The sequence below is a fragment of the Lepidochelys kempii genome, chromosome 6, assembly GCF_965140265.1.
Source record: "Lepidochelys kempii isolate rLepKem1 chromosome 6, rLepKem1.hap2, whole genome shotgun sequence".
Taxonomy (NCBI): domain Eukaryota; kingdom Metazoa; phylum Chordata; order Testudines; family Cheloniidae; genus Lepidochelys; species Lepidochelys kempii.
The window spans coordinates 36,769,842-36,794,197 of record NC_133261.1 but is presented as its reverse complement, the minus strand read 5'-3'; the positions used below and the strand labels follow the sequence as shown (position 1 = coordinate 36,794,197).

Below are 24,356 nucleotides of genomic sequence, written 5' to 3'. Positions count from 1 at the left end.
CAATATCACTACAACAACACTGCAAACTGACACAGACTGTCATGTAAACTTTTTTAAATGACATACTGTATTTATTAAAATATCTGGCTGTTGTAAAATCTGATAAGTCCCACTATATTTGGTTACAACAAGCACTGCTAATTCATGTTGATGTGTGATAGGGAAATAGAAAGCAAGCAATAAAACAACATGAAAATAATAGTTTCTATATACTGAAACCAATTGTTGTTGCTGCTAATTGGAGTTTTGCACCTAATTTAACCCACCATTGTAAAGGATCCATTCTTCCCCTTTTCTTACATGCAGCTTTCATTAACTTCTATGGGATTTACACTTGAGCTTCAAGGGGAATGCACAGATTACTCATAATGTGCCTCAGCACCTCTGTGGGACTGATCCTGAGAGTCCTTGTAAAAGCCAGCCATTTGCTGATTTTACTTTGTGCAAGGACTGCTAACATCAGGCCCTATGTGAAGAAATTGCATGTCAATGACTAGCCATCATTTCTCCTCAATAGTTGAAGTTAAGGATCGGTTTCATTATCTGTTGTGTTTGAAGGACATTTAACTCATATATTGTTGAACCATGTTCATCTTTTCTCCTGGTAAATTGACAGCGAAATACATTTTATATTCCATATACAGCATCATTTTTCAGAGTTTTAAATTTTTGTTTAACTACATTTTTATTTGTCACAAACTATTCAGGATGCTACTATTGAAGGGACAACATGCCGTACACCTTCTATTGTTCTTCCAGAGAATGCTGTTACGCCAGATGTAGAAATTGATAAAAATCTGGTTAACAGGTACTACATATAATACATGTGTTACCAGATTATACATAACCGGTATAATAATTCCAAGATATACGTTTCAGAGAATCTGTTTCGAAATATACTTAATTTTAAAGAAATCAGCGTTTTATTTTTATTTGTAACTAGATATATTGTCTCTACAGTAAAATGACTATTTTTAACATAAGGAGGTGGCATTATAGAGATATCCTAATTGGTACCAAAGGAATAGGTTTTTTACACAGTTCTGCGACCTAACTCTGGGAATAATCCAAATGAAATCTGTAGGAGTTTGACATGAATAAGGACTGCAAAATGCATGCATGAAGTTTACATATATTTGCTAATCTTCCAGATTAACATCACTTAAATTTTGAGCAAACATGAGATTAAAACAACTATGTAAATAGATTTTTCACATAATTTGGACCCAGTTTGACAACTATTACTCATGGGAGCAGGCCTTCCTCATGTGAGTAACTCCAGTGTAGTCTTGTGAGTAAAGGTTGCTGCCTCTGACCTTTTGGCATGTGATGGAGTGTCCTGGAACCCTCTGCCTTTGTGCAGTGCATGCAGGGACCTGGAATAATTGTGCAAGGACTAGTCCTTCCACACACTTTATTGCATGCACAGTATTCCAAGCCCTTTGACCCTGCATCAGCTTCCTGTATGACCACCAGGGGAGCACAAGTTGGGCAGCTTAGGAAGGGATTGTACCTCAGGAGAAAGGCACAATTTTTCCCTGAGCTCCTCATGGGGCAGTATACCCCCTAGTCCAGTGGTTCTTAACCTTTACTGCAGTCTGCATGCCTTTTGTTCTCAAAATATGTTCTCGCACCCCTTATCAAAAATTGTTGAAGTAGGTCAGTTCTTTATACTTAGATATATTTTTGTTTGTATATTATAGTAATCGTTTAAAATGTATAATGTTAATAAATACATAGGTTTGAAACAAAACAAAGTAGTTGTACTTACGTGCCTGTGCTTAATTTGTGTTTTCGATGATTTAGCTTCTAAAAAAATCTGGCATGTCTCACACCCCCAGAAAGGGCATCTCGCACCCCAGGTTAAGAACCACTGCCCTAGTCAGTTCAATGGCTAAATCCTACATTCTAGTCCACTAGTTGTAGTTGTGGGGTCAAATCCTACTGATTTTACTCACACAAGTGAATATTGGCATATGGAAGGTGAGGAGTATTTGGTCCAAAATGGAAATATGTTTTTTTTTGTTAAAATCCTTAATATATATTGTTCCTTCTTTGTTAGCTCATACTCCTGTAGCTTAAGTGTGTATAGAATGCATAGTTTGAATCTGATTATTCCACTCCTTTTTTGTTATCCAACTAATTAGAATGCTGTTTTAAATTATGCCTGCTAGTATTCTATCCTAGCACCACAAAGAAAAGTTTATATATATTAGCAGTCATTCATATTAAATAGAACCTGTAACCTACTTTGCAAGAACTATGTATCAACACAATATTTTGTACTTAGAAAAATCAAGACCATTCCATTTATCTGAAGTTTAAATTAGTAAAGAATTCAAAACCAATAAATTAACTAAAAAAGAAAGTACCAATTTAAGCAGAAGTTGTATTTATAGTATGTAAGAACAATATAGTAACAAGGCTTAACTGTAATGGAAAGTAATTTCCAAAGGAAATTGAGTAAACTAAAAATGCTTTGCAAGTTGTACTAACAAACTTTGCAAATACTTTATTTAATTTTATTCTTATATTTTGCATTTTATGTTTTCATGCATTGCTGAAAGTGCTTATGATTTTTCTTGGCATATTTACTTGATGACACATTTGTTAGATGCACTCTTATTTCCAGTCTTTTGTACATTATCTTCAGTATTGAATAAATTATTAAAACTTACACCATTATAACTATCAACATCAATAACTACTATTGTGTATAGTTTCATTACCATATGCATTGTGGGAAAGCTTGTATCACTGCAGATTCCCCGGTGCAAGGCATTATTTAGTAAACTTGTGTTGGCAATAAAGGAAATAGTCTTATTTCTTATTACCAAAGTGTGGGAAATCTTCAGAATACTGGCAAAACTATTTGTTTTCTTTTAAAGAATTTGAGTTGGCTGGTAACCTGAGTGAGACCACATTCATTTCAAAATAACCATCAAACAGTTAACAAATGGTAATAGCTCTATGTAACAGATCTTTGAACTAATGAAATGGAAGAGATAAATTCCAGATTCTGGCCCCAGTTCAACACATGTTCATGCTAAACTTCAAACATATTAATAATACCATCACTATTCAGCAAAGCACTTAAACATTGAGGTCAATAGGATGTATGTACTACTTAAAGTTAAGCACATGCTTAAATACTTTGTTGAACAGGGATAGGATTATTAATATGATTAAAGATAAATATGTGTTTACATCTTTGCTGAATCAGGACCATTATTAGCAGACCTTTGAGCTACCCAGTTCCTCATCTAGGCATAGCTTAGAATACGTAGCTTAAAATCTATTTAAAATAATTCATTTTTTTTCTATCTCAGAGAAAACAAACAATCATAACAAATTATCAGTTTACACAAATCGGAAAGTATTTCTTGCCATGAACCACATTTACATCAGTCTTAGATCATGACACTGAACTTAAAAGGTGGAGCTTTTGTTGAAAAACTTCCACCAGTTGAGAGTGATTTTTGCAGTACACTGCTTCCTTAATTTCTCCCTGTACCAGAGGAATCTCAGCAAAACAAGAATTGGTGGGGGGTGGTTTAACCCAACTCCCATTGAAGTCAAAGGGAATCTTTTCATTGATTGTTAATTGGATCAACCTTTACTGAAAAGAACCAGCCATGTAAACACTTTTCAATAAAGCAAGTTCAGAACTTTGAAGAGAGGGTGTTTGCCTGTCTTTTCCCAGATTTTAGAAAACGTAAAATGTCTAAAACATAAAATTTGTATAATTAACTTTTATGGGAAAAATAATACAAACCTTTATCAGCTTGAGCATACTGTTTCTTTTTTCTTTCTTTTTTTACATTCTGAGACAAATAGTTAATTGGATATCAAATTGTGATTTGGGGGGAGAGGGAGAATTAGTTATTTTTATATTGTATTTTTCCAAAAGGCATACCAGTAAATTAGAAAATGTTATTTTTGTAGAAATTTCTGTAGGTGAATATATATGATAAAAGCATTATTTTAATTTCTTCCTTGTTGCTTACTGCTATGTTTTGTTTTGTTTTTTCCCTAGACCACATAGTCCTCACCTGAGACATTCTAACCGACACACTAGGACTTCCGTTACTTCACTGACTTCAGTTGGTAAGAAATAGTTCTGTTAATGTTAATGTTTTCTTCCCGAAAACAAAATCTGACATGTTCAAATAAGATTTAAATAGATCTCCACTGGAATAGCATAGGATATTGACTTCAGTGGAACCACCCCAATATACATCAGTGGAAAATCTGGCCCACAGAAATTAGAATGACTGTATAATGCCCTCTTCTGTATACACTGAGTATAATGTATGCACAGAAAATACTTGATGGTATAGCAGGATAAATTATCACCCTGAGTTTAAGATGTCTGCATTACAAGTGCTGAATAATACACAGAATATACACCTGAGCAGAGCTAGGGAAATACATATATTCTAACACCTCAAAATACAGTAATAAAATAAAATAGAGTTTACTTCTTTTCTTATAAGGCTGGAGCTATATCTTCTTAGAAACTCCTGTTTTGTGAAAATTATTGTACAGTAGTTCTATTTTTTCATTCCTTGTGCAGAATCAGATATCAAATTAAAAGGGAAAAAAAACTTCACGAACAGTTATCTGTCAAAATATTCAGGTCAATTAAGGTATCAGCTACTTAAACATTTTAATGAAAATTAGCACATTCTTTAGGTGGAGATTTTGGTGCCCTTCCTTGCAATGAGTACCTTACTCCATGAAAAGTACCATTGACTTCAGTGTGGCTACTTATGGAATAATGTATTTACTCAGTAGGAATAAAGGTGATAGAATCTGACCATTATTATACGTATATGCATTTGGCAAACTTCCCAAAGTTTGGAGATGAAATGCTGGCCCTACTGAAGTCAGTGGCAAAACTTCCATTGACTTTAGTAGGACCAGGATTTCATCCCATGTCTGTCTGTATCTGGATTGTTGCTGCAGACCCATCTCTATTTACAACATCCTTCATTTGCCAGTACAAAATGTACGGAATTATAGGCATGATTACACTAAAGTATGAAAAGATAAAGGAATAAACAGACATGAGCTACTACCTAAAGAAGGAAAGAGAAAAAAACTTCAAGTCCAGACCCAATTACACAACAGACAAAATGGTTTATGTAAAATTAAGTTTATATATTGAAATACATTAAAAATGTTTCATTCTTATTGTACTTTAATAGTCAAGATTCTGGTTTGATGTTTTCAGTTTATTTTATAGTTTATATTAAAATGATGAGTATATGATTTCATTAATAAAAATCCAAGCAATTTATTTAGGCAGATTTGTTTTTCTAAAACTATGTTTGGAGCTGTTTTTAAAATAGCGTGGTATATGGTATGTGGTGGCTCAAGACATGTGAAGTCAGACATAATCAAATATGTGAGAAAGCAAGCAAACTAAGGCACTACTGAAATTAAACTTTAAAATGCCTAGAAATCTAAGTGGACTGGAAAACCCTGTACCATATATAATAGACCTGCATGCTAGCTAGATCAACAGCGGCACCCAAGTCATGCATACAGTATGAGATGCCATTGTTTGGTGAGAAAATGAGAATGCTGAACTAAGAAAATGAGAATTGTTTGGTGAGAAGTCAGTTCCCTGTCTCTTTTTAAAAGATAACTGAGGGCCTGATCCAAAACGCCTGAAGTCAATGGGAGTCTTTTCACTTACCATAATGGCCCACTGGAGTGGATTTTTGACAAGACCCTTATGGTAAAATGTTCAAAAGCACCTAAGTGACTTACCACTTAGTTCCAAAAGTGACTTAGGCTCCTAGATGCCTTAAGTAATTTTGAAAATGGGACTTAAGTTTCTAAGTTACCAAGTGGTTTTGAAAATTTAGTATGAAGCTACGTGAAAAGCCAATTTTTAAATAGAAGAGGAACAATTGTAGACCCTAGTGATCCAATTTTCAAAACCAGCTTCTAGAATTACAGTCACAGTTACAGATGGTCAAATATTTGCACATGCAAAATTCTGGGCCCCAATCTGCAAACCTGCCAATAGAGCTACTCGTGTGCTTAGAGTTAAGTATGCACTTCCTTTCCCAAGGATGTTTGTGGGACTTTGTGCTTGAAAAATTTTACAGGCAGAAAATTTCACAAAAAATAGTTTGTAACAGAAATGCTGACAGTACTAGCTGACACAGGGATAGTGCCATGGTCATTTTTATAAATAAGGAAAATCAACCTTAGAAATAAATAAAAGGGTGGGTGGTATATAGAAAACCAAGTTTTATGTTAAGACAGCTATTTAAGGTGCTGATGAGCACCTTCACCTCCAGTGATTTCATTTGACAGGAGCTTATCAGGATCTTTTAGGATTAGTCCCTAAATCAGGGGGGACAGCACCACTGGAAAGTGATGTTAAATGTGCTTGGTTAGTGAATATGAGTTGATAGCTCAATTATAGGTATATTATAAACCATATGATATGCACACGTGATTTTTTAATAATATGCAACAAATTATCTAGAGACAGGGTTATACTATACATATCTAAGTCCCATGCTTTGCTACTGAGACAATACAGGTCAGGTGATTGATCTGGTAAATGGCCAACTGCCAGATGTCAAAATCTCAGATGAAGATAAAAAGAAGAATCTTGAGTTACTAGAAGAAGCAAAGAGAGTGAGTGAGCGGTTCCTAATGCGCAGAGGCAGAAAATCAAGAAGCAGTCTTCCAGAGTCTCCCACAGGTAGGTGCAAGATGTGAAAATAACAAACTACATAGAAATCCAGAAGTTTTCAAATGTATAAGGCACATGTTCAACATGACCCATCCACATCATTTGTAGTTGTTAATCTCCCTGAGGATATTTCTCTCTAACTGTCTTCAAAGCTAAGTAGAAGGCCTTTCCAGTCAGGTAGTCTAGAGCTGACACACATTTTTTGTGCAGAGAGTTTTCCCACTCAAAATACGAAATTCTACATGGGAAGATGTCCATTTTTATTAGATTTCCCCCCCCCCACAGGAAATATGTAAATAAAGATTTGTTTTTCAATCCATAGTTCTAAACTAAATTAAAACTGTGTTGACTTAAAAAGTTGTTTTATTTCATTTTTTGGTTTTAAAATGAAGACATTTTATGCTGGAATGTCAATTTGAAATGACACTTTTTTTTCCAACTTAATATTTTTTGGAAAACCGAAACAAAATTATACTTTCAAGGACATAAAGTGAAAATTATGGTTTCATTTTCACTTGTCAATTTGAAACCAAACATTTTGTTTAGAATTGTTTGAAACTTTTTGGGAAAAAACAAAACTTTTTTCTTTCATTCAAAATTCCTGTCAGCAACACTTATGTTTTCTAACCAACTGTAAGCTCATTCTGATTTTTTTTTCACTAGTTTTCTTTGTGGGTTTATATATATAAATATATATATATATATATAAGATGATATTCCTGATACCCCTTTTACCATCATTCTTTTTTTTGGAATTGCTTGTCTTTTTTTGGGTCATTGAAGCCATAACCCATTATTGTTGTCATTATTTTAACTTTTTTCTTATTGGCCTGATGCTGCAAACAGGTGGGCACATGTAAGGGCGCTGATCTTAGAAAATATGCTGTAGCACAATGGGGCTAAGGTCAAATACTTTGTCACAAAATGTTTTTAGGGCCTTCAAACCCAACCAGTCTGTGATCCACAAATTATTGCAAGATATAACTAGGAGTCGCAGAAGCAGCTTGCTGCTTGCTTCCATTGTGGGTTCTGGCCCTTTTCAGTTCACACTGTGTACAAACTCCCAAGCCCTCACTCCTGTACATCCACTTCCCTGTGTTGCAGTGCAGACAACCCCTACAAGTGACCACAAATGCAGTAGAAATGCAGCATCAGAGGATCATATTTAGCCCATTCAGGAAGTAGCCTGTTTGTTTCTCAATACAAGTTGTTTATATTTTTAGACACTAGTTTCCGTTTCCCCAAAATGTTTTTAGCAATCTGAAATAATTTGTTAAGACTTGGAAATGCTCTGACCATGAACATTACCATCAAATGACTATGCTACCCCACTGTCTGTTGGGGTGTTTAAACCTGAGCAGGAAGCTTAGAAACCACAAGCCAAGTTAAAAAAAAAATTACCTAATGCTTTCTTTTTCTTTTTTTCCCCCCCTGTTTTAATGAAGCTGTTTCCCCTACACTTAGTCCAAGGGTTTCACCTGTACGAGCTCAGAGCAACTCTCTCACTCTTCCAATCCCAACAGGTAAAGTTATCTGTAGATGTTCAAATTTAAACTATTTTACAAAGCCGGGGGGGGGGGGAATGCCCATTAGGCTACACTTCCATCCATTGAAAAGTAGCCAGGGTTCATAAATTCACAAGTCTTTGTCCTTGAAAATGATGACGTTTGTGAATACCCACCATACGTTAGTAGGTATGCAGCATTGTTGTAGCCGTGTCAGTCCCAGGATACCGAGAGAGACAAGGTGGGTGAGGTAATATCTTTTGTTGAACTTCTGTTGCAGAGACAAGCTTTCAAGTTCTCACAGAGCTCTTCTTCAGGTGTGGGAAACTTATTCAGTGTGTCACAACTAAATACAAGATGGAACAGATATATTAAGACCGTTATTTTGTGCTTATTCCTAGGTTATATGTCCGTATTTTATTGTCCTTCTCAACTGTGAAGCTTTGCTATAATAATTAATGTTCTATTCCTACTGCAGTAGAATAGGCATTTGTTTATTATTTTTATTATTTATTATTTCCACTTTAAGATACAACTTTATGAATTCTAATATCTAAGTGGGAAATTTTCAGTGTTGTGCCTTTGAAACTCTCCATCTCAGTTATCTTGCGAGTGGGTGGGTGGGTCTGGGTGTTGTTGAAATATAATAAACAAAAAATAAAAAAGCAGGAGATTCTCTCCTCATATATTTTTTACTATTCTAGGGTCTGATGTATGTATAGCCACGGGTGCTGGGTCAGTGTCTCCACTGCAGGTAAGACTGAGTTACAGGTGCTGGCTGTGGTATACTGTAATTACAATAATACAACTTTACACTGTCCTATTACTCTCTAAGAATAATGTGATGCTTTCAGTAGCAGTCTCTATACCAAAAGTAGCAAAAGTTAGGGCTAAAGATACATCTTTTATTTAGGTTATGATAAGCTTAATGAGCTGACTTTGAAAGCCAATTACACACAACATAATGACAGTTCTCTGAAACATCATGGAGAAGTGGAGAGCCACTGGAAGATTAGAAAAGATCTAATGTGTTCCTGATTTGAAAAAAAGGACAGAGGCATAATCTTGGTAGTTACCATCCATAAATGTAATTTCTACTTCAAATAAAGTAATGCAACAAATATTAAGAGATTAAAATATCATCCCTGAACATCTAGCGGAGAGCAGAATTAAATGCAATAGGTGTCATGTGTCTGTCAAAAAAATAAAAAAGTCTTGCAAGACAAATTACTTATTTTTTTCTTTTTTTGTTAGAATAACAAAATTATAAAAGAGGATGAAAGGCAAGCAGCAGAATTAAGCATTTGATACAGTGTCTTACAAACTCTTACCCTTGAAATTAAACTGAGGTTGGCTCAGATAAGAATACTGTTGTGTGGCTTTGAAACTGAGTGAAAAATCGTAATCAAAGTGAAATGAGATACAGCACTGAACTGAGAGGCCAGGAGGGGTCTACTGCAGCACTGGAGGGAAAAGATTGCTTCCAGCCTTAGGATCTAATCCTGTGAACATTTATGTTCCTGTTTATACACATGAGTATTTCCATTGATTTTTAACTGAGCTACTTTTGTGAGGAAAATTTAGAATATATGTGACTTGAGTGTTGCAGAATCAGGGTCATAGTTAACATTTAGAACCATATTGTAACCCCACCTAATGCAGCCATGCAAGGGAATAAAAGGAAATAAGATTCCCACCTCCACACATACACATGACCCTGCACATCTGCATTCAGGTTCCCTGCATCTCCGCATTAGTGCTCCTTACCTCAGTAAAGAGAGGATGGGGTGCATGCCCCATACTTCCTCCATCCCTTCTCTCCTACAGGCATGTGAGTAAGGAATATGCAGATCCCTGGCTCTGACCCCTAATACACAGGCCAGCAGAGTTGGCAGGTGCTGGGAGGGGTGAGGAAGAATGTGCACCCAGTAAAGGAGTAGTGCAAATCATTTCTCCCTGTGAACTAGAGGCAAGTAAGGAAGAATCTGTGTTTACTGTGACAGTTCCTTCTCACGCATCAACTAGAGCATTGAGCAAAGGTGCAGTCTAGCCTTTTGCAATCAGAAGGAGAGAGTAAACACCATGTTAACGAAATTTTCCAATTAGGCGGAGTTGCAATTATCAGTAAACAGAGAAATAACAGAAAGGGACCCAGAGAGATTAGAAACACAGGGAGAAAATGAGATAATGTGATTTAACTTAGGAAATATAAAGGCTTATATACTGGTGGTGGGGAAATAATGGGAATCATTCACTCAATTAAAGGAAGAAACCTGGAAACTTATCATGATGAGAGATGTAGGGGTAAATGAGTATAAGCACTTTGATATCCTCGGATAAAATAATTGTAATAAATGGTGGTAATAATCAATTACAAATTTAATAACAGTATGTCATTCCAAAGAAGCAAATGGCAGCGAAAGGGGAAGTGGTCCCCCACCCCACTCACTCTTTTCCTTATTTTGTGTGTGTGTGGTAGGCACTTTCCAAACACATAAAGAAGTCTGCCCCTTAAAGCATACTATTGAAATAATTATTATTGTTATTTATTTAATCAATCACTTAATCTGGAAGTTTATCACCAATATTGCTATCTTTAATCTCCTCTAAACATCATGAACAATATTAATGTCATGTTTTCTCTGGAAAATATCCTAGGAGCACTAAAAATCTAGTGAAGTTCATGGCTATGATTAGATTCCATAGCATAGAAAACATTAAACATTTTTGTCTGTCAGCCCATCAAAGATGGGTAGTTCTCTTTGAATTAAAGAATCCCTATGTCTATGAAGTGCACAGCAACCTTAAAGTTACTTCTATTCATTTTTTATATTCATAGATTCCAAGGCCAAAAGGGACCATTATGATCAAGTCTGACCTTCTGTGTAACACAGGCAATAGGACTTCCCAGAAATAAGTCCTAGAGCAGATCTGTCAGAAAAACCGACTTTTTTCTTTCAATATTTCTTTGATGTGGAAATAAGTATACAAGTTCTAAAGCTCTAAATATTTTCGTTTGTCTATCTCAGTGATTGCATTGCACAAGGGGAAGGAAATAATAGAAGTTTAATAGAGCTAGGATCAACAGCACTTTTAAGTTTGTATATGTGACAAAGCTCCTCCTCTACCTTGGTGGGTCTTGCGCTTATTGGCAGATTTGCTTGCCTTGGACCTTCACGGCAGCCCTCAGTTTGGCCGTTTTCGTGAACCCACAGTCCAGGTCAACTCCTCCTGTGTCTGACCAGGAGTTGGGAGGTTTGGGGGGAACCCAGGCCCGCCCTCTACTCCAGGTTCCAGCCCAGGGCCCTGTGGAATGCAGCTGTCTAGAGTGCCTCCTGGAACAGCTGTGCGACAGCTACAACTCCCTGGGCTACTTCCCCATGGCCTCCTCCCAACACCTTCTTTATCCTCACCATAGGACCTTCCTCCTGGTGTCTGATAATGCTTGTACTCCTCAGTCCTCCAACAGTATGCGTTCTCACTCTCAGTTCCTAGCACCTCTTGCTCCCAGCTCCTTACACGTGCACCACAAACTGAAGTGAGCTCCTTTTTAAATCCAGGTGCCCTGATTAGCCTGCCTTAATTGATTCTAGCAGCTTCTTGATTGGCTGCAGGTGTTCTAATCAGCCTGTCTGTCTTAATTGTCTCCAGAAGGTTCCCGATTGTTCTGGAACCTTCCCTGTTACCTTACCCAGGAAAAAGGGACCTACTTAATCTGGGGCTAATATATCTGCCTTCTATTACTCTCCTGTAGCCATCCGGCCCAACCCTGTCACAATTGCAATAAGCCTACACTTTGGGCACTGGGAGAACTACTGCCATATTAATACCTTATGCCTGGAAAGTTGCTTAAGAATTGTGTGTTTGCTTGCTTTGTTTTTAGCTGGGGAGGTTGTGCATGTAGGACAGTGCCTGTTTTCAATATGGATTTCTTGTAATATTGGGCATTAAAACATAAAATGAGTAAAGCAAACTAGTTTTCTCACCTGTGTTAGCAAAATCAAAACAGATGTACTCAATTCAGGCAACCCAATGCCCACTTTGTCTTCATTCTTGCTCATAGTTCTGACTCTCACAGGCCTTCCCAGTCTGGGAGCAAGGGGCCATGCAAGGTTTAAAATAAAAAAGTTATATGAATTCATGGAAAGCCTTGGATTCTCCAGACATGGTTTAACTGGTTAAACTTGTTTAGGCTCTCCTTGCAAAGAGCACCAACAAATTTCTTGTGAAAATATCATTCATTGTAAACCAGATAGATTGACATGCCAGGAATATCTCTTCTGCTTCAGTGTAAGGTTACTTGTTTGACACATTTATGGGCCTCATTCTGCAGCCCTTACTCAGGCAAATCTTACACTGAAGTCAACAGGGAGTTTTGTCTGATGTAAGGTTAGCTGCATTGGACTCTGGAAGTGGGGGTGTGATTTTTTTTCAAAGGCACAAATGAGAGGTGCCTATCTCCCATTGATCATCAACATGCCTTCAAGCACCTACCTGCTTTCTGTGTCTTTCAAAATCTCCCCTACTCTCTCCTCTACAATGAAGCATTTATAAGCAAATGGCAGTGAAAGTGGAAGTGTTCCTCTACAATGCAATCCAGCTCACCCCCCCTCCTCCCCCACACACAGTGTTTCTATATCTTTTATACATATCCTTTTCTTTCAGAATGTCACAAAAGGTTTAACCGATCGAAAGCAGAATGATCAGAGAAAGGTTTCTCAGGGAAGGTTGGTTCCTCGTTCCACTAGTTTTGAAAACTCCAAAGAGAAACTCTCTGCACAAAAAGAAAACTTTGATCCACTTACACGTATGGATAATTTACCCAAATCCTCCCCTTCAGGCAGTGACGCTGGCAAAACTTCTCTTAACACAAGCACAAACAGCTGTGAAAATGAACATGGAAAACCATTACTTAAGAAATCAAAAGAAAATGACTTTCCTTTAAGAATGTATCGACAAGGACCAGGCATAGGTACTATGGACCCAAAATTTAAAAGTTCTGTACCAGAACTGATGGACCCTAAAGTTACCTGTAAAACAGAACTTAAAGGATCTGGAACACGCCCTCCTCTATTACGAGCTGTATCGTGGGATAGCATAGAACCTGGACATCAAGAAAAGGCACCTTTTAAATTACTACCTGAAGAAGATAAAAGCTTTGCCATTAGAAATAAATCCAGCAATCAGTTGAATAAAACATTAACGTTCAAAGACCTCCAAATACAAGTTCAACCAGTTCGAATGCAGAAATTGACAAAGCTCAGAGAGGTGAGTTTCTGGACATAAATAGCATTATGGAGTGTTACACTAAGTTACATAATGTTGCAATATCCTATATGTGATCTACTGTGTTTATACATCACAAAACTATAAATTAATACTTATTAAAGTGCTATACTGTAGTAGACTAGGCAAAAAATAATTTTGTACCATTTAGAGATGGAATTGAGGAGATTGGATAGTGAAATATAAGAAAACAGATTTTTTTTTCATTTTTTCTATTTCTCATAAGAGATCATGCAGACTAGACTCTTTTGATTCCATTATTGTTCATCTAACTGTGCATTTCCTAAGTCTTACATAGTAAAAACTTATTAAAATATATGCAGTTGTTATTCTGGGCTCTGAGCACTCTGAGATTTATATTCTTGACTGGATACAAAAGGCTTTGGATGTGAAACACAGTTCAGTACTAATGGAACATGCGTAGCTAAAACTTAAGCCGTTATGTTTAGAAAATTGAGTCCTAATCTGAAGCCCATCTGAAGTCAATGAAAGGTGGACTTTGGATCAGGCCCTTATTGAGAATACTGTTAGTGGTATTCCTAAATACACCTGTACCCCGATATAACGCTGTCCTCGGGAGCAAAAAAATCTTACTGCGTTATAGGTGAAACCACATTATATCGAACTTGCTTTCATCCACCGGAGTGCTCAGCCCCACCCCCCTGGAGCGCTGCTTTACCACATTATATCCAAATTCGTGTTATATCAGGTCGCGTTATATCGGGGTAGGGGTGTAGTTCTACTGACAAAGTGGCTTCAGTGCACTGCACACAATGTTTATCATTTGGACCAGAAAATCAAACTACAAAAAGCAGCATTTTGTTACGTTATAGGCTTGGTGTGTTCTCTATGAAACAGTCACATTTTCTTATTTTATCACTATTTTTATAATTACAAGAAAGCTTATGCTTAAGTGATGGAAAGAATTACAGCAAAGTTAACATAGTATTGTGGTTTTTTTCCATTTCTATTTATTGAATAAGTAGCTTTAAAATTCCTTTCCACTGGTGTATTCTTGTTCTCAGTTCCATAGAAACTGCAATCTCTTCACAACACACATGCTGCTGTTACATACACATTTCTTGGTTCCCAGAAACCATCTTATGGAAGAAAAATTATCACATGGCTGTATGAGAAACATTACTTGTTTCCCTCTATTTAATATAAAGGTGAACACATAGTACAATGGTATTTCAGTTTCAGATATAGTGCATTATATGTAAACAGGAAGAAGCTGATTAACTGTCTTGTCATTTTAAGTAATATTTGGGAGTGAAATAATCTACTTTCCTCTCTAAGGAGAGATTTAGATGTGAAAGCTCTCCTTCCTGAGGATATATCAACAAACCTTATGCAAAAAAATAAATTCTTTAGGAGTGTTACTTCTGCTTATGCACTTCCTTTTCTACTCTGTGCTATATTTGTCTGCTCCTTCCAGAATTTCTCCCTCAAAACAAGACACTCTCTGACTTTATATGTTAATAGAATTTGGTGTGTGTGGACTGAGACTGTATATGGACCTAAAGGTCCAACTAAAGTTTAGACACGGTTACTGTACTTCATTAAAGTCTGACTCTGCCCTGGTATATCCCTACATGTCTCTCACTGGAGTCAATGGTATCTTATTTGTCCTTATTGTATCTTATTTGTCCTTTTTTTTAAAAAGGCCACTTTTGTTTAGTTCTGTTGAACACATTTGAGTCTCTGTAAAGAAAATAGTAATTTTTAAAGGGTTTTGGCCTTTGATCTAAACCTTGGCTTACAAGATATAATGGAGATTAAAAAAAAAAAAAGGAAATTGCCCTTCTTCAGATAAACTCTCAAAGTGCCTGCTGCATTAGTGCAAAAGTCTCCCAGACAGAATACATACCGGGGACAGTGCAAGAGCTGCTGTGCCAAATTCTTTCATGGTGTAACTCTGACTACACTAGAACTACACAAAGGGTAAATTTGGACTTTTAAGTCTAAAAATTAATCTGCTTGATAATTGTCAGTGTTTTAGCATCAAAGTATGTGCTTTTTAAAGTGATTGTTAGAGAGGCATGAAATGTAAAAGATAATCCACCCACGAACATTAGCATACTGATACATATGTATTGCAAAGAAGAACCCTTGAATTAAAAAGCAGTAAATCTTTCACTAGAGCTGAAAGAAACCCTTCACTGATTCTTAATTACAATGATACAACAAAAATATCTTCTTGCAAGCCTCCAGCTGATTATATGCAAGGTAAACACAGCGCTGATATAAAAGAGAATATCAGATTTTAAAGTAGGTTATTTAACTCCACAATATTAGTCCTCTTTTTCTTATTTACATACTTTAAGATGTAGAATTATGTACTGGAAAATCAATTTCTTTCACCAAGCGCTCCAATCATATGTATGCCATAGAGATTCCTAAAAATAAATAATATTAAATTTATAAGCAACAGAATCAGTACCTGAAATCAGGAAATTAACACTTACAATATGTGGCAAAATTCAAGTTAAAAGAGATTAATCTTTAGGTTTAACAGGGAACCTTTTTTAGCAAAGGACCATGTTTATGACTTATAAATACACTTAAGAGAAGAATGTTATCCAAATTTATTTTTTGCAAAATTTAATCCCCTCTCTGCTTGGGAGCACAGTGGCACCATAGACTGCAATAACAGTGAGAAGCATTAGCTTGCAGTAATAACACAGAAGGGGTTTTGAGAAGAATTCCTAGTGGACAAGAGGGCTAAGTGACGGCCACTTGAATGTCCTTTTCTGCATTTTGCCCTCTCTCCTTCCTGGGATCAGTTTTACATTGATTTATTGTAGCAGTAACAATATCTAGAACTTTTTATTTTTCCTCCACTTGCATAGAGAGAAATTGACCTTCAGTAAATGAGAAAAATAAATGCCTTTTGCAAATCCCTATAGGCATTGAGCAACTACAGTGGTGACCATAAATCTACACTGAAGATTCGTTAGTTTGGAGACTTTACTAAATAAAATGGGTTGAAGTGTTTTATACCTGAGTTATTGAGTCATACAATTTAATATGTGACTACAATTAATTCCTTTTGCATACTTCATATATATATGTACATACGTGTATTTCAGAAATACAATGTTGACCTTAGTTTTCACAGTGCTGTGATATTTAAATTGAGGCATCTAATTATTCTGTTTAGAAATATTTCAATTTTTCTCAACAGGAGCATATTCTGATGCGAAATCAAAACTTAGTTGGACTTAAACTGCCTGAACTCAGTGAAGCAGCTGAACAGGAAAGAGGTGCAATATCATCAAGCTGGAAGAAATACTTGTTTATTTCACACAGTCTTTTTATCCAAATAATGTAAAAGGAAATGATCTTTAGTTACTGTACTGTCAGTACATTCTCAAAATGTAACAGTAAATGGGGAATCATCTAACTGGTGTGTTTCTAATGGGGTCTCTCCGGATCAGTTAGTGGCCCTATGCTATTTAATTTTTTTTTATCAATGATCTGGAGGAAAACACAAAATAATTGCTGACAAAGTTTACAGATGACACATACGTAGTGTAAATAATTAAGAGGACAGGTCACTGATACAGAGCAATCCAAAATGCTTCATAAGCTGGGCACAAGCAAACAACATTCATTTCAATATGCCCAAATGTAAAGTCATACATCTAGGAACAAAGAATGCAGGCTATATTTACAGGATGGGGACTCTCTTCTAGGAAGCAGTGACTCTGAAAAGGATTTTGAGGTCATGGTGTATAACTTGCTGAATGTGAGCTGCCAGTGCAATCCCTGGATATATAAACAGGGACGTATTGAGTAGAGGAAAGGGGATTATATTGCCTCTGTAGTTGGCACTGGTGAAAAATTAGGAAGACTGAGATGGGACATAACAGTTTTCAGGTACATAAAAGGTTGTGACAAGGAGGAGGGAGAAGAATTGTTCTTAACCTCTGAGGACAGGACAAGAAGCAATGGGCTTAAATTGGAGCAAGGGAGGTTTAGGTTGGACATTAGGAAAAAATTCCTAACTGTCAGCATGGTTAAGCGCTGGAATAAATTGCCGAGGGAGGTTGTGGAATTTCCATCTTTGGAGATTTTTGAGAGCAGGTTAGACAAACACCTGTCAGGAATGGCCTAGATAATACTCAGTCCTGCCATGAGTGCAAGGGACTGGACTAGATGACCTCTCGAGGTCCCTTCCAGTCCTATGATTCTATGAAGGGATTCAGAGAAGAGCCATGAGCATGATTAAAGGATTGGACAACATGCCTTATAGTGGCAGAATCCAAGGAGCCCAATCTGTTTAGCTATCAAGAGAAGGTTAAGGGGTGACTTGGTCACCATCTATAAGCACTAACATGGGGAACAGAAATGGGCTTTTCAGTCTAGCAGACAAAGGTATAACAAGATCCAATGGCTGGAAGTTGAAGCTACAGAAATTCAGACTAGAAATAAGATGCAAATTTTTAACCATTGGAACAATTTACCCAGGGGGTGGTGGATTCTCCATCCCTGGCAATTTTAAATAAAAGCTGTTTTTCTAAAAGATCTGCTCTAGTTTGAACAGGAATTAATTCAGGGAAGCTCTATGGCCTTTGTTATGCAGGAGGTCAGATCAGATGATCACAATTATTTGGGGTGTGATCCAAAGACCATTGAAATAAATGGAAAGATTCCTATTAACATCATTAATTCGTAAGTTTTCAGGCCAGAACTACCATTATGAACATCTAGTTCAACCTCCTGCAAAATGCAGACCACAGAATTTCATCCAGTAATTCTTTCTTCAAGCATGTAACTTCTAGTTGAGCTAGCTCTTATCTTTTACAAAGACCTCAAATCTTGATTTAAATAATTCAAGTGATAGAGAATCCATCACGTTCCCAGTAAGTTGTTCCAAAGGTTAATAATTCTAATGTTTAAAAATATACATCTTATTTCTAGCCAGAATTTGTCTAGCGTAAGCTTCCAGACATTCAACCTTGTTATGCTTCTGTTTGCTGGATTGAACAGCCCGAGCTTCTGTGCGCTAGATTACCAAATTTCTGTTCCCCATGTCAACATTTATACACTGTGATCAAGTCACCCTTAATCTTTTCTTGGATAAACTAGATTGAGCGTCTTATCTCTCTCGCAGTAAAGCAGGCTTTCCAGACCTTGATTGATTCTTGTGGATATTTTCTGAATCCTTTCCAATTTTTCAACATCCTTTTTGAAGTGTGGAGACAAGGCATGATATCCTGGCCCGAATGAAGTCAACAGCAAAACTTCCATTGACATGAGCTAGGATTTCGCCTTGGAAGTGGATTGCAGTAGCACAGATGAACCAACATGCTTATACTAACCTCCTGTATCATGATTTTTTGTGTGATCAGATGGACCACCTTGTGGGGGGCTACCATTCAAATGAACAAATGACCTTCCCTTTCCTCAAGAGATTTCCACGTTGCTCTGTAACATGTGTTCCAATATGTAAAACTAATATTAGTGACAGGACTGTAAATGTTGAGGCCAGTGTTTTCAAACCTGTGTGCCTAAAATCAGTCATCTAAATCTGTGTATGAAACCCTAACATAAAGGTGGTTTGGTTTTTCAGAGGTGCAGAGCATTCACAATTTCCATTTACTTGAATGGGAGTTTTGGGTGCTCAGCACCTGTGAAAAAGAGGCCACCTTTTACGTAGTGGCTTTAAATAAGGATTGAAATTACTAACATCAGTCACCCAGTTAGGAAACATTTCTAAATATCCTAAATATTTCTGCACTCTATAGTTCAGTTTTAAATATCACTACAAGAGAAAAATAAACTTTGGCAAATATCCCTTCCAACCGGGAAGAAGGCTCAGGGGAAGGAAACTTCTGGCAGACATCCCTCCACCTACATTATCCTGTCAGGGGTGCTGGATAATATGCAAAATAGGTTGTGGGGCTCACCTCCAAACCTGGCAGCTATCCTGGGATCTGCAGGAGGTTAGGGCTGGGTGAGCAGAGACTCCACTCCTCCCCTCTCCCCACCAGACCCACTTGGGATCTCCAGCAGCATGATTCCACTGGAGTTTCACTACCGTGGATTCCTCCAGGTGGCTACTGCTCTTAGGATCCCCAGGGTGGGGTATGCTCTGCAGAGAAGATAATATAGCCTGGGTGTGCATTATCTTTTTCACTAAGTTCCACAGTGCTGGAGAGGGGAATGATGCATCCCATTCCCCCATCTGCCCTATTTCTACTCCTTTCCCCATGCAGACTTTGGACGATCTCAAGAGGCTTACACAAAGGGTAGAGACCGGCGAAGGAGGGCACAGTGCAGTGGAGGTGAAATGCACTTTGTTGCTTTGCACTCCTTAAGTAAGACACTGTCAGAACCTCAAGGTTCAGTTTCACAGGAAAACAGTTGAGAGATTGCTTTACTTTTAACAATTTCAACTCTAGCATCACAGAAAATCACATCATAGTATCACAGCCTGAATAAAAGACACAACTTTTCCCACACATACACACACAGACCCCTTCCCCACAATTATTTTAAGGGGATCTTGGTTGTAGTGATATTGTTTGTGGATATAGTCTCTTAGTCCTGTTAATATACCTTTAAATAGTCATTTTCAGCAAACCTGAGTTTGCAGGGCTGGAATAATTGCTACCTTTCAAAATTCACACATGTAGAGTTGGCAGACTTAGAACTTTTGAGAAGAAAACATTCTGAAATTCTACATATTTTACATAGGACTGCAAATCTAGGGTGTCACCCAACGTCTAAGGCATAGCATGGACATTTAGAAGCCATCCGCACATCAGAATCTCTAACTGGGGCCTTAAAAATCAACTCCTTCAGCTCACTGGGAAGAGCAGCAAGGAGCAGAATCCTTAGTTTACTTATTAAAGAGCTTCTTACTTCCTTAAATTGTAACGAAATTAACTTAATGTAATATTTTACTAAAACATACAGTAATCAAGGTGCCAACAGTTTCCTTTGTTATGCATCACACAGTTTGTCTCCATCTTATCTTATCAGTGTCAAGTTGTCTGTCTTGGTCATCTTGGGATAAACACGACTTTAAAACTACAGACCTTTAAATAAATTAGCAGACCCAGTAAATTGGAGACACCGTTATGAGGCAGGCTTGTTATTCTTAAGGGCATATATGCAACGGTGCTGAGGTGGGTGCTGGACAATTTTTAAGTATTAAAAAGGTACAGAAAACAGGAAATACAAATTTAGTTGTATAATTAGTAGAGAATCTGCCTCCATTAAGCTTCTCTAACTCCAAATACTATCATGCACATTTTTAAAGGGTCAGAGCTTTTTCTTACTACCTCTTACATTTTTCCCAAGTCCAAGAGTTTGTTAAACAGGGAGGATTTATCTAGAAGACAGGAACATGAGTATTCATAGGCTTTCCAGCTTCGTTTGTAGGTGTTCGTGTTCTAGAAATGAGTCTTGTCCAGGGTGCTCACAAACAGTTGTCAGGGCATTGTAATTATCTTGTCCTTTTCCTATTGCTAACCACTAGACGGGAATGAGGTAGTAGGGGGCTTCTGGTATGGAAAAGGGTGAGACCCAGTGTTGTATGAGGAAAAAGTGACTGAAATACACTGAGAGTCACTGGTCCTAGTGAAGACGAGAGAAGTATAAGACTACAATTCAGTACCAATATTCTGTCACATTTGTAGCAAGTGAACATGTAGTATAAACAGTTAGATATCATATATCCATCACAACTTGGGGGAACAGTGAAGCCATGTAGTACAGTGTACTTTCTGCATCAGCAATAATCTTGGCCAGATAGCACATAAATCATCTGGTAAATGACAGTGCCTTGTTATAAAACATCTAGTGCAAAATTCCAGCATGATATAATCAACTAACAAAGCTCAGAGGCACTGGACTAGATGTTCCAACAGTCTATTCTGATTCAACTTCTGGGGTTCCTAGGAAAATGCTCACCTAGAAAAATAGAATATTTGCTCTTTTCCAGTATGTTCAGAGGCACTGTGCCGTGCCAGAATATCTCCTTCCCTCATTATCTCCTTCCTTCCATGCAACAGATTGCCATTCCGAATAGTTATTCTTGCTGCCAGTGTTCAGAGAGGGAAGTAAGGTAACTCTACCCTAGTATTAATGAATATTATAATAATGAACAGATGGATTATAAATTGGTGATTGGGATAAATAAGGTACACATTTCAGACCGTAGAGACAAAGGGTGGGGTTTTAAAAGCACTCCACTTTTCACCTAACTCTACTCCCATTGAAGCCAATGGTAAAAGTTCCATTGACTTCAGTAACAGCAGAATTCCGCTGACATGGAATATTTTTTAAAAACCCTCCCCAAATGTCTATGGGAGGCTGATTTCTGTATTAACACATGACTTCTTACAGTGACTTAATTGTGTCTTATGAAATTGTCCTTAGGGCCTTCACCTATACCTTGCTCCACTGAAGAAGAGGAGTCAAAGAACAGCTCTGATGTCATGCCTAATATTCCTGATATACTACTACGAAAACTCCATGTGCTTAAATCTCTGCCAGGAAGGTAAAAGCTAAGTAGGGGTATCGGTCCAGAATCCGTTGGAAGTCTGCTATCAAAGAAATAGTTGGTTCGACTGAACTAGCATTATGTAATTCTGCTCTCATATGAAATCCATATGTAGATAGATTTCTGAATCAGGATTTTTGGAAGGGCGATTGAAGCTATATCTTAAAATTTATTCGGCAGAGTCTTATAAAAATATGTGCATTTCTCAAACATCCAAAATGAAGAAAAAGAGAACCCATTTTAAAAATAATTTGAAATTCATAGTTCTGTAAATGTCTTATAAACATGAGGTGCAAGCTACAAATATTCCTTACCAGATTGTTCATGGTCTGACAGCTCCTAGTTTTCCAGAATACTGCTGCAAACTTAGGTATTGGAAATGTTTGTATTTCCTTCATCAAAAAAATGAAACAAAAACTATTGGGCCAGTTTGCTCCTTGCCCTGGTAAAACCTGGGGAAGGGAAACTCTGCAAGGAATCCTCTCTGCCAGTTTCTCCTAGATCGGGGTCCTCAAACTGGGGGTCAGGACCCCTCAGGGGGTCGCAAGGTTCTTACATGGGGGTTTGTGAGCTGTCAACCTCCACCCCCAAACCCCGCTTTGCCTTCAGCATTTATAAGGGTGTTAAATATATAAAAAGTGTTTTTAATTTATAGCGGGGGGGGGTCACACTCAGAGGCTTGCTATGTTAAAGGGGTCACCAGTACAAAAGTTTGAGAGCCACTGTCCTAGATCATTGCTTTGGCAGCAGGGGGTTTGCCATTCTGCAGATTTAGATGGAGGACCTGCCCACAAATTCCACAGATCCCCGGGGATCTACAAGCAGCCTGAGATATTGACGCAGAGATCCTGTCCCTCTGCCACAACTCTAGAGTCTCACTCTCCTTTCATCCTTCTTGTCATTGCTGACCCAGGATCCCCTTTAAAGGGCAAGAATTTCCCCACCACGTAGGGAGCTCCATGGGAAAGATAACACAGCTTGTCTTACTTGTCCGAGGTAATCTATATGCAGGACCACTAGAAGAGAATATTGTGTATCCATCTGCCCCCATCTGTACTCAACATGGGATTAGATGACCCTGTCCCCAGTTTGTCCCACTTCCAGCCTTCTTGCACAGATTCCAAGCCCACAGTGTACTCCCTGAGGGTTCTGGGACAAGAGCAGGAAACACTACCACCAATGCTTTCCACATGGGAGGGTGGAGATCTGTGCAGACATCACTGGACACCCTTCCCTATGTTAAGAAAACCTTAAAGTTGCATTGTTAGGCTCTCAAAAATGCAAAAAGAGAGACCTTAATTCTGCTCCCCTTTGCTTATGTACCACAATAGTCATTAATTGCATTATCATATAATGTTTCTCAGATACTATAGTAGAATCCCATACATTTTTCTATTACTTTTGGTACACACAGATAGCACATACTCTGTATATTCCAGACCAAAACAATAAAAGTCATGTATACACAAGATGTACAGTGAATTAGGAAGGAATATCTGTAGAGTTCTTGCCTCATTCATGGCCTATATGGCAAGATACATGTTGCACAGCGGGAGAAAGAATGGTAAAGTTAATAATATTGTGACCAAATTCTGTAGTATGTGGCCTAGTATTTAAAACCATATTTTAATTCATATATACAAGTGGGTAAAGTTAAGGTTATATGGACAGTCTTGACACTGGATTTCCTGATTTTTGAGCACTTCACCAAGCAACCTTAACATTCTCTTTTATATAATTTTTAATGCAGTTTCCATAATCTGGAACAATCTGGCTAAAACCTATTGTCCTGTCCCAAGCAGTATGAAGAAAGAGTAATTCCTAAAGTATATCTTTTAGCGAAATATCCAATATTGATTTTAAAATTGTCAGTGATGGAGAATCCACCACAATACTTGGTAAACAGTGGATACATCATTTAACTCATTTGAGGTCAACGGAGAATGAATTTAGCCTCAGAGTTTTTGCATAAGTTTTTACAGCTTTGAGTAGTGAAAACCTAAAATGTGTGTAATGTAAAACCAATATTTTACCAAAACTGTGCCTAGATACTTCTGTGCACCTTTGTAGCATATCTGTAATCATGCAAAATACTCCACTGTGACCAGTGCAGCAAACATGCACTGTATAAAACTTCATGTAAGAGAATATTTATTTAGCAAGTGATGCAAATTCAAGATCTTGTAAAGACAAAGGCAATTGAGTAGCTAAGGACAAAATAATTTAGAGTTGCACTGAAGTAAATGCCTAACAATATTCAGAAAAATAGAATTTGACCACTAATCCATTGAATGAATTCATAAATGACCTTGCACCCGTACTGCAT

The 24,356-nt window shown here is 37.4% G+C and overlaps 1 protein-coding gene across 16 annotated transcripts in view; it reads left to right on the top strand.

Annotated features, from left to right (window-relative positions):
* The window catches only part of IRAG1 (inositol 1,4,5-triphosphate receptor associated 1), a 189,707-nt gene that overhangs the window by 130,604 nt on the left and 34,747 nt on the right, over positions 1-24,356 (top strand). For 6 of the 16 annotated variants that reach the window (XM_073347576.1, XM_073347577.1, XM_073347579.1 and 3 more), the window contains 8 exons: positions 708-808; positions 4,037-4,107; positions 6,557-6,730; positions 8,167-8,244; positions 8,931-8,980; positions 12,892-13,494; positions 16,700-16,778; positions 21,907-22,027. In XM_073347576.1, the coding sequence (XP_073203677.1) occupies positions 708-808; positions 4,037-4,107; positions 6,557-6,730; positions 8,167-8,244; positions 8,931-8,980; positions 12,892-13,494; positions 16,700-16,778; positions 21,907-22,027 (1,277 nt within the window). The remainder of the gene's footprint in view (positions 1-707; positions 809-4,036; positions 4,108-6,556; positions 6,731-8,166; positions 8,245-8,930; positions 8,981-12,891; positions 13,495-16,699; positions 16,779-21,906; positions 22,028-24,356) is intronic. The other 10 variants (XM_073347585.1, XM_073347588.1, XM_073347589.1 and 7 more) reach the window with 5 other exon arrangements.